This window comes from Brassica rapa, chromosome A09 (assembly GCF_000309985.2).
Source record: "Brassica rapa cultivar Chiifu-401-42 chromosome A09, CAAS_Brap_v3.01, whole genome shotgun sequence".
In the NCBI taxonomy this organism is placed as follows: Eukaryota; Viridiplantae; Streptophyta; class Magnoliopsida; order Brassicales; family Brassicaceae; genus Brassica; species Brassica rapa.
In genome coordinates this window covers 8,239,203-8,250,298 of record NC_024803.2, presented here as the reverse complement: position 1 = coordinate 8,250,298, position 11,096 = coordinate 8,239,203, and the positions used below count along the sequence as shown (strand labels likewise).

The following is an 11,096-nucleotide window of genomic DNA, read 5'->3' as shown; positions in this document are numbered from 1 at the left end:
GACGAATACTCAACACTTATTTATACTGAAATCGACGACTTTGAGATCGAAAAAGAGCATTGAAGATGGGGAATCAATGAGATTAAACACGAAATCTTTACTCAAACCGTTTCAGAAGGTAAAGAAAGAGGAAACAAATAGTCGCCGTCGCACAAAGAGGGAAGAGGACCTCGTTTTCTTCTGCGTATCATAGAGACGACAGATACTCTATGGCCCGACACATCTTCACACTTCACGGCCCAAACACTCAACACGCGACAAAGCCACAAACGTAGAGAATAAATGAAACGATGCGTTTAGGACACGTGTCGGCTTGTCAGGCATCGACTTTCCATGTGGACAATGCGGGAGAGACTCCAACAATTCTTTATATAATTAGATAATACTAGTATTATTGTTTTATTAAAGTCCTGCAACTTCTCAGACAAAAAAAGTTCTTCCACTTCCGTTCGAATGACAGACATTTGCTTATATATAGAAGGACAGAAGCTTTAAACTCCCCTTTTTAATTGCTTGAACAAAAAGCAAAGGAATTATCTCTGTGTTAGTTATTTTTCTGCAGGTTAAAGAAAACCATAAAAAGACATTTCTTCTTCTCTGTTTCCCCGCTTTTATCTTTGAAGTTTGGTTTCTGGAGAAGACAAAAGTTTTCTACTTTTTGTAAAAGTTCGAGGTCTTACAAAAATAATTTACGGGGTCTTCTCAGCTCAAGTTTCATAAAAACTTTGTGAGCCTTTCTTAAGTTTGGTGATGATGGATATGGAGGTTAAACAGATATTGAAGAGTCTATGTTTCAGCTATGGATGGTCTTATGCTGTCTATTGGCGCTCTGACCCCATTAATCCCATGTAACTTCTCCCTCTTTTGCATGCTTCTTTCTTGAATTAGATTTCCATAAAACTAGTTTTTTTCTTCCATTTTATCTCATTGATTTGCCTTAGGTTCATTTTTGCATACTTTGCGAATGTTACTGTGAATTAATTTTCTTGGATGGAAAATTATGATTTCATTTTCAGGTTACTGAGAGTTGAAGAAACACACAATGATGAACAATCAGCCACACTCGTTGATGATATGATTCTTAAGACTCATGTCTTAGGCCAAGGGTAAGAAGCTCAAATATTCATTCAATGGATTAATATATTTGTATCTTCATTAGTCTCTCTCTTTAATTACTCCAGCATCGGGGGAAGCTGCTTTAACGTAACTACCAATGGCTGTTCTCAGACACACTTGTTCAGGTTTGTTCACCTTCTCACATTTATGTTTGATTCCTTATGTCCAAATATTATGAAGAATATAGGATGTTAATGTTCTTCTGCAGTGTGAGCATGAGTTTCAGAATCAGTTTATCTCTGCTTTACGGTAAATTTTTAATTGTTTCAAAGTTAATAGGGTTCATATGATGTATTAAAATAGACTTATAATATGGATGGTAAATTTACAGAGTATCGCAATCATTCCAATAGGATCAAGGGCGTTGTTCAATTAGGGTCTACTCAAAAGGTTTTGCATATAAATAATAACAAAATGTTTTCCAATGAAATTTATATTGCTTGCTCTGGAAGTCAAGGACTAAATTAGTGTTTTTTTGCATGTATCTCTATTTAGATTGTTGAGAGCCGAGAGATGTTGGAATAAACAGAAAGAGCTCTGCAGGAGAAGCATTCTTTGAAAGTAAAGGATCAGTCGGTAGATTCTTGATACTTTGTTTGAGTCTCTAGTACCACTGGTAGACTGTGAGCTTGTCCCTGAATATTTTCAAGAATCAGCTTCGATGACATCTTCACCGAAGAAGATAATAATCCCCTTCTTTGCTCTTCGATAAACCAGCCTTTGAAGTCATCCCCAACCTTTCTCAGACTAATAAAGAATGATTCTGTGTTCGACATTCTCAACTCTTACTCTTTGACGATCTTTACCAGCTGCTGGCTGATGATGATTCCAAGAACAGGAATGCTCATGGATCCAAAGGAAACGACAAGGATTTTTGGGGATCCATTCCTATGATTGTCCGCAGAAAGGACAGTTATTCTCTGAGCTCATAAGCACTAGGCTTAGCAACAGCACTAGTTGTCTCACAATGTGCAACAACAAGATTCTTATTCTGGCCTGAATAGAGCAAAGACGGAAACTTGACAACTCAACAAGCTCAAGCTTCTTCATGACTCAAGCGGAGACACTAACACCTTCTAATCCTCCCATGTGGATTGATGAAGACATGGCAGGAACTGGAAGAAACCTCAAGAAGAAGGAGTGAAGAAGAAAAGAAAAGAGCAAAGGCAGGAGAAAGCAGGAAAGCCGAGCCTAAAGACAGGCAGATGATACAAGACCGTATCAAGGAGCTACGAGGGATGACAATGGAGCTAAGGTAAAAACACACATCTTAATTAACTAAATGATTAGAGATTAGCATTGAGATCATCACAAATTTTATTTGAATCTTTCTTGTTGTGTGACAGTGTAGCATTGATACATTGCTTGATCTGACGATAAGACACATGTTTTCATGCAAAGCATCGCCAAGTACGCTGACAAACCAAACAACCATACCAGCCTAAGTGAGTCTCTTAAAGATGAAACAAATCTACTATTTGTTTTTTTTTTTTTTTTGGGCAAAATGATCTCTTGAAAATGATATGCTAAATTTGTTTTTCTACTATTTGTTTTTGGGTTTTTTGGCAAACCTTCATTATATCAAGTAAAGAAACATAGTCTTCACTCCAAAAGGGAGGAGTAAAACAAAATATATTTTTGTCTTTTGATGATGATAAATTGGCAACGTATGTGGCAGCTGGTGAAGGAGAAAGAGAGAACGTGGGCGTTGGAAGTGGGGGATGATGAGTCAGTGGTATGTCCGATCATCGTGGAGGATTTGAAGCCGCAAGGACAAATGCAGATAGAGATGGTGTGCCAGGATGGGGATGAGTTTCTTGAGATTGCACATGTGGTGAGAGGTCTAGGTTGAACATTTTGAAAGGAGTCATGGTAACGAGACAGGGAAGGATATGGGCACACTTGATCGTCGAGGCAAAGCCACACATAACTAGGCGTCAACTCTTCTACTCACTTGTTCACCTCTTTCAACAACAAAACCCACCACACTCCTTTGACCACCAAACATGACTTATAGGACTCAATTATTATTATCTGTTGATTGGTTAAACCTGATTCTTTTGGATTGGTGAACGGAATCGAAATCTGTTGATATATAGTTTAGTTCCACCAATCCTAAAGCGTTCGTTGTTAGAATCATTTACATGAAGGATTTTGGGCTTTACTGCGATTGTGTGTGTGTAATTCATGTAATGCAAAGTCCCGTAATTCCTCCGTAAGACATTCCAAAAATACCCATTAAAGTATTGAATGTGCGATTAAGACATCAATGAAGGATTTTGGGCTTTACTGCGATTGTGTGTGTGTAATTCATGTAATGCAAAGTCCCGTAATTCCTCCGTAAGACATTCCAAAAATACCCATTAAAGTATTGAATGTGCGATTAAGACACAAAAGATATACCAAAAAAAAAAGGTCATTTTTTTTTAAAAAAAATATTAAATTAATTCAAACAAAAAAGTTGTTTTACTCTTTATGTTACATTGGTATATAATTTTTTTTGTAAAATCAGGATTAAAATTATCTCGTTCTGAACTAACATGATAAACCACATATGTGCACCTTATCACGAATGGAAGAGAGCCTGTTGCCAACGTTCTTATCCACCATTTTGATTACATATCCTGGTGTCATTGGTCCTTCTCCATGCTTATGTTAATTGTGTTCCTTCCATATAGCTTACAAAGTTACTTGGAACATATATCTCACAATAAAAGGCTTTGTTTTGTCTCTATTTTGATTAAGCAGCAGTGATATAATTTGGTCTCATTGGCAGGTATAGCACGTAGCTAACAGCTTATGGGTTAAACCTTTCCAAACCTCCTCTGAAAATTTGCATACGAAGAAAAGAAGATCTCTTGACTCCATCGGATCATTGCATAACACACACGTGTTGGGGTGTTGAGTGTTCCATTGTTGAATCATGTCTCTGTTGCAAGTCTGTTGAGTATTGCAAGCCAAGCCATGAAAGAGTATTTAGGTGTATTAAAAGCGAACCAGGTCCAGGGCTCCCATTTTAGTGGGTAATAATTAAATCAGAAAATAGATTACTGTTATTCAAAGGAGGTTTTTTGTTGTTGTCTTTAATATGTCTAAAGTGCATCATTATAAATGAACTCTTTTTAGGAAAACATACATCTACGTAGTGGCACCGGTTCGAGGAAGGGGTTCTCTACTTTCTCAGGGGTTGTGTTGCTTTTCTTCTGGTTTCTTGGGGTATGATGGCAAAGTTTGGATCTCTTTTGAAGCCGCTTGCTGGTTCTGGTGCTAAATTCCACTCCTTAGAATGCTAATGTGGATGGCTTACATGGTCTTCAGTTTCAATGGCAATTTTGTTTTGTTCTCATTGATGGAACGATGCTATGTGAAGATAGTTTCTTTAAGTTTATGGTATTGTTGTAGCTCTATAGCTTCTAGGGGCTGTCCAGTTTGTGGCTCCGGGTCTTGTTCGGGTTTTCTAAGGCTTTTGTTTAGTTTCTTTTTGGGAATCACTCTATCCTAGTATAGAATGGGATGGTTGTGTATCTTGAACTCTTGTACCTTTGGTGATTAAGATCAATTCAAAGATGACCAAAAAAAAGGAAAACATACATCTCCCATATAGTAGAATTTTCTAATGGATCAACTTTTCATTTATAGAAATATGTTCCATTCATTAAGTCAGAAGAGTCTTTGATGGCCAAACGAACACTCATGAGATCTGAAAACGGAGCTGGATGTGATCAAGTCACAGTATAACCACTTGTTCCACTGTCTCATGAGGCTGGATGCTATAGAGACAGAAGTGGCTTGTAGTGTTTATAAGCTTAGATTACTTGCATCAACTAGCCCATTCTTTAGCTTGTGTTGATTGATATACGTGTTTGAATGCAAGAAAGTAAGAACACACGATAATACAAGTTCCAAGGTTATTAACAAAACCTTGGTATTTCTCGGAGAAATAACAAATAAGTAACAAGTTCTTTAAGTGTTCACCTCACTCACCTTTTTCACCAACCTCACGCCACTCACCCGATGATCTAGAACATAGTAACTAAGTACACCCACAAAGAAGATGATCTCACACCCATTTCCCAGTGTTTATCTCACCCCTCTTTCTACTAGGCTTCAATGACATTACAATAATGAGGTACATTCATATCTTTAGATTGGTAGAACTGATGAAAAAACAGTAGAATTATGCTATAGAAGTAGTATATTTCACAAATGTAATGAACAAAATGATTGGTAGACGAGTTGATGCTTATATATAAAAACGAGTATATGATATATAATTTGTTTATTTTTGGAAAATATAGATATATTATATCTCTAATATATATTGTATATTAACTTTTATATTTTTTAAAATAATGAATTATATTTAATTATATTTTTAATATGGAATAATTTTATTTTCATTTTTAAAAAAATAATATAAGTCTATGATATTATTAGATCAAATAAATAAATGATATTAAATTATTTTAATTTTTTAATATTCTAAATACAAATGTTCTACCAAACACTTCGTATGAAAGCATGTGTATTTGGAAAGTGCTTAAATATTCTAAATGTTTTTTTTATAAATAGCTGATTAAATAATAAAAAACATAATTATCATGCAAATGTTCTTCCAATCAAACTCTTAAAGTTTTCTATTTCTCTTATATACTCTGCTTTGTCGCCTTGATTCATTCTCCGTTGCTTTTGCAAGCTCACGACCGTCGTGCACATGGAGTGTACTTGTGTTTGTGTTAATACACCAAGATTTGGAAGCCAATACATTACTCGTTTATGAAATTTTTAAAAAAATCGAACTGACTAGAAATGGAGATTCCGAGATAATAATAACTAGATAGTAACCCGCGCAAAGCGCGGGATAAGATGTCTTTATTAATGTTAAAATTATATATTATAATTATGTATAACATTAAGTATATTTTAAGCGATAGAACTAAAGATATGATTGTTATCATGGATGAAGAGAGAGACTTTTTATAATGGGTGGACTAATATTAAAATTTGATATATGGTGTTTGCAAGTTTGAAAAGAAGCTTTGAAAAATATTTTTTTTTATATTTCGCCTATCACGTTGTAGTAGTTACGGAGTTAGGGATTTAACAAATAAAATTGAAAAAAGGTGGATCAATAACATATTATAAGCAAAACAATAACTATGTGAAATAAAAAAAAGTATAGTTCCTTTAAATTCAGAAAACATAGTTGCATAATAAAAGAAATTGAAGGTTATTCGACCATCAAAATTGTAAAGGTTGTTCCAGATGCGACCAGCACGTGAAACTTGCTGGTGGTTCGTTTCTAGAAGTTTCTTCCCATCTTCAAAATCGTCTAATGCATACCTCTCATGGTGGCAAAGGTGGTGGCATTCGCATGCTTATATTGCTTGATCGAGAAGACTAATACACTAAGCCGAGACGATTAATAGTGATTCAATCTCATCGAAACAGAGATCACCCCATCGAGCAGTATCAAAACACAATACGACACATTTATCTAGAAATAGATTCTCAACGTCCTCTTTCGGCAATGAGGGGCGGTTCTCAAGAACGTGAGTGCTCTGCTAAATGCATGAAGGCAGGTACGAAGAAAAATGGCTTTTTAATTGATACATGGCATCGTACTAAAGTTTCATTGCTTTGTCGTTTCTACGGATCTGTCGACTTAATGACGATAGATCAGATGGGTTACCGTTTTTAAAAGAAACGTATAGAGGAATAAGGAAGCTTTATTGATGCTATGATTATAATGAAAGGATTGATAAATCAACTAATCGAATTTGAAGCTGAAGGTTATTACGTAAAAGTGTTCGTCGAGAAAAGTGTAGATGGTATGAAGTTCTTTTAAAGGAATGTTAGTGTGAACGCATTAAATTCACTGTTTTGGTGAGAAACGTTCTCTGCGTGACACCTAACCGTTTTACTAAATAAAAGCTTCTCGTGAAACCACGTCAGTAAGTTTTAAAAATGATTCTCCTTTAATATATATGGGATAATAATAATAAATGATTTAAGAAATAATAAAATATCCGAATAAAGAGCCAATCACTGTTTGCTTTTTGGACAGAACAAAATTAATAAAAAATTCAATAATTGCCATTTTCACATGAGAGCACCGACGACGACGACAGCGCAGGCCAGCGAAGCAACGACAGTGGAGAATAGCAGCGATGAAGACGAAGATTTCTGAGAGAGCGGGATCGATCCAAATGCGTTTTGGTAAGAAGGAGCGTCGGCATCGGCAGAAGAAGAGGAGGGAGACAAGGCGTCTGCTTCGGCGGAGTAAGTGCCGACGGAGACAATGAGCTTCTGGTACTTTTGACAGTGGCCAGGATGTCCGCTGGTGAAGTAAAAGGTTCCGTTTTGGGTGAGGTTGAAGAGAGAGTTGCCGTCGTTCATGTACAGGATCGGATCTTTGGTGTTGCAGCTCTTGAAGTTGGAAGCTGTCACTTGAATCATTGAATCTTCGCTTGGTGGGTACAAGAACACTGTTTCAGATTAATGAGTTTAGATATCTTGTTTAATAATAAATTCATGAATTGAATTGAATACTTTTTTTTTACTTACAGAGGGAGTCACCGATCTTGAAAGAGTGAGATTTGGGCCATTTCGAGTAGACTTTAGCATCGGTCGGGATACCCCATGAGTCCAAGTCCCCAACTTTGTACTGCGTCGACGACACTTGCACTAATAGTATCATCACCAAAACCATAACGCTGCTCAAACTCATCATTCCCATCTCTCTCTCTCTGTCTTGATTGGTGAGTGAGTTTTGTCTCTGAAAAGCTTAGCTCATATAAATTGGTGGAAGTCAAGGAGTAAGGGAATGGCGGTTGTACCCCTGACTGGAGTATTGGGGCACATGGCCTCAAGTGGACATGTCGCATCCAATCAAAATTCATTTTTCTCTAGTGTCTGCTTGTGTTGTATTGTTCACATGGCCACCATTATACTCCCCCTCTGTTTGAAGTTTTAAGATTGTGAACAACTGTTAACAAACTTATTTTTTTATATTAAAAATATCATTAAAATATAAATTAAAAGTTATTCAACCAATCACAAAACAAACAACAAAATATCATTGGTTACACAGTTTTTGATAAAGTAAAAAGGTGCATTGATATAAGAAAACATCATCTATTTTGAAACATCAAAAACTCTCTTAAATGTCATCTATTTTGAAACGGAGGAAGTATTATTTATCAAGTTTACGACTACTCCCTCGCGTTGCAATTTCTATCATTTTGTGTTTGTTTTTCTTGTAAACGTAGAAATATTGGACTTCCTTTTCAACCACCAAAACCGTTTCTAGGTTGAGGACCAGTATCAGCTTCTAAATTTTTTTTTTCCAAAGCACAAATAAAAGTTGAAACAAGAATCCCAAATAAGCTGATTGAAAGTTGCACATGTTTTTTTTGTGTCGGCTACATCTGGTGAAAGCACAAAATCCAAATATAGCTAACGAGATATTTTGATCCAAAAAAAAAAACTAACAAGATATTATGGGGTTTGAGTGGAAAGGCTTCATGACTCAACGTACTAAGACAAGTAGAAAATCGTTAAGTGAAAGAAGCCGCCTGAGATCTTTTTTATGTCATTATGGGTTTAGAGGGTCAGCTTCCGAGGTCATCTCCTTAGCTGCTGACCACTCTGGTGATCCTGCAATGGTAAATAAGATACACTAGAATCACCAGATGATCCCCAAGATGATAAGATCAAACATGTTCACGACATGTAACGCCAATATTATTTCCTCTATTGAATATTCCCAAGTCCGCTAATTACTTTCTATGAACCCAATGAAAGCGTGTGTACCACATGGCTTTTACTTCCCATTAAACTGTTTCGTGAGTAGTGTTAGAACACTTACTTGACTTGTGGATCTCGGCTACATTCATCAACCTCCTCTGCAATATAGAGGCCACAAAAAGGAATACAGAGCACATCCCAAACATCACGGTCATTGGAAAAGCATACATATTTTTAGCATGCATATACAAAAAAACAAAAAAAGCTTGTTAAGTACATCTTTCTGGTACTAGTTTGCATCCAAATAATGAATCCATATGATGGAAATTGAATAGATAACTTTTAGTTGTACCTAACGGCTATACTATCCTTGAATCCATATTGAATGGATAGCTTTTATAATGGTACAGTATCGAAGCTATAGGTAATAATATAAACCACACTATACTCTAAGGCCGAGCTTAAGTATCTAAGCGATAAGTAACACTGTAAACGAAAATATACTCAAGATACAAGGCGGAGCATTAGTATCTTAAGCAATATGTAACACTATAAACGAGAATATACTCTAGATACGCTAAAGGCCGAGCAAAGATCTACAAAAAAATGTTTGCAAGTTCACGACACTAGGGATGTAATGAGAACTCGAAAACTCACATTGTACAAGACAAGGTAGACAAAGATGTTGAGTGGGATGCGGAAAATTTTCATGATGGTGCTTCTGGCTTCCTCTGGAATGTAATGCGATCTCATTTTCATTATAGATGGCAGCAGATTCCTACGCACGATTCAAATGTGCAGAAACCCATTAGCTGAATGCACCCAGAGAGACAATTTGGCAGTGTTAAGTGGACACAAATTGAAAATTTATGTATTAAAATGGTTAACATAATTAGTTGGAGTAAGTCGACAAGAGAGAAGAAAAAAGTATTTTGTAGCTTCAAACCGCTTCTATAGCTCCGACACTGACTTGATTGATTTGTTTTGTTTGTGTTCATTTGTTTTTTATTGTCAATTTATTTTAAATATGTCAAAGTTTTTGGTTATTCTTTTGTGTGTTTCTATCAATATATGCAAGATGTGTTGCTTACTTTGGCTTTGTAATAGTGTATCTATTTTCTAGTTTTGTTTCTCTAGTTTTTAATGTTTAGAATTTTTTTCAGACAAGGTTAACTAAAATAATCCAGCGTTAAATTTTTGTTCCTTAGAGTATTGAACTAAGTAAGAAATAAGTTCATTTATTAAAGAAATTTAGTTTGTATTGCTTCTTTTACAAAAGAAAAAAAAGGTAAAAGGGAATACCGTAAATATTGAGGTGAGAAATTAGTAAAATACAAGACAAAAACAGAAAGAGAAGATGAGTCTGAATGTTCCACTCACCTAACGCTTATCTAATCAGTACTATCACGAGTTTGAATATGACAACTTCACTTTATGTATATTGTATTTTCTTCGAGTACATATCCACTTTTGTGTCTAATCTTTTGATTTCTTTGCTTTGAACAACTAAATATTCAGAAATTTACAGATATTTACGGATATCACATCCACTTTGTTCAATACACACAAAATATAAAAAAATATACCATATTGTTTAAAAAAATATATTTTATATAATATAAAATAAAAAGTAAAGATTAGTGAAACTATATTTTCATAAATTTTAAAATTATTTAATTCTTGTATAAAACATAAAATTTTAGATATTTGAAATTTTTATGAAGATCTTATATTTCTTCTTAATTTAATATTTTTATAAGTAACTTTATAAATAAAATTATATGTACAAATAATAATTATATAAAATTCCCATTTAAATTTCTATATTTAATTGCAGATATATATATCTATTTGTATAAAAGTTAGAGCGGATCGGATATCCGAGTCTAATTTTTTTTAATATTTGTGATTTGCTTTGTTTTTAACGAATATTGATCTTTTGTATTTGCTTTGATTCGAAGATTTACGGATATCCGAATTTTTCGGATCGAATCAAAACGAATAACGAATCAAATCAAAATTTACGGATAAAATTCCCAGTCCTATTTCCAATAAAATCACCATTTGACATCGTGTTTTCGTCGATGAATTACTACATGCTAGCAAATAGATAAGAAAATTGTGAAAGTAGCCCATCATAAGATTCGTGATTATTAATTTCTACTTTTGTTTTAAGATGGCGTTTAACTTGATCTATGATTAGAAAGATAAAGGTAGCCAACATCATCAGA

At 34.8% G+C, this 11,096-nt stretch overlaps 2 protein-coding genes across 2 annotated transcripts; one reads left to right on the top strand and one right to left on the bottom strand.

Annotated features, from left to right (window-relative positions):
- The first annotated feature begins 236 nt into the window (after positions 1–236).
- LOC103838182 (transcription factor bHLH157) lies at positions 237–3,382 on the top strand. The gene is given in 18 exon segments (XM_033279458.1): positions 237–848; positions 1,017–1,146; positions 1,194–1,241; positions 1,448–1,472; positions 1,475–1,506; positions 1,612–1,695; positions 1,697–1,763; positions 1,766–1,906; positions 1,909–1,986; positions 1,989–2,219; positions 2,222–2,265; positions 2,268–2,355; positions 2,358–2,371; positions 2,463–2,502; positions 2,505–2,537; positions 2,540–2,565; positions 2,795–2,963; positions 2,966–3,382. Coding segments are annotated over 18 exon segments (1,509 nt in total). The 5' UTR covers positions 237–750; the 3' UTR covers positions 3,127–3,382.
- Positions 3,383–7,071: 3,689 nt separating this feature from the next.
- Positions 7,072–8,169, bottom strand: LOC103838183 (mavicyanin). The gene is made up of 2 exons (XM_009114605.3): positions 7,684–8,169; positions 7,072–7,604 (listed from the first exon to the last, which is right to left on the bottom strand). Exons 1-2 carry the CDS (start codon positions 7,853–7,855, stop codon positions 7,219–7,221), a joined length of 558 nt encoding a protein of 185 aa, XP_009112853.1. The 5' UTR covers positions 7,856–8,169; the 3' UTR covers positions 7,072–7,218.
- Between the last annotated feature and the right edge of the window lie 2,927 nt (positions 8,170–11,096).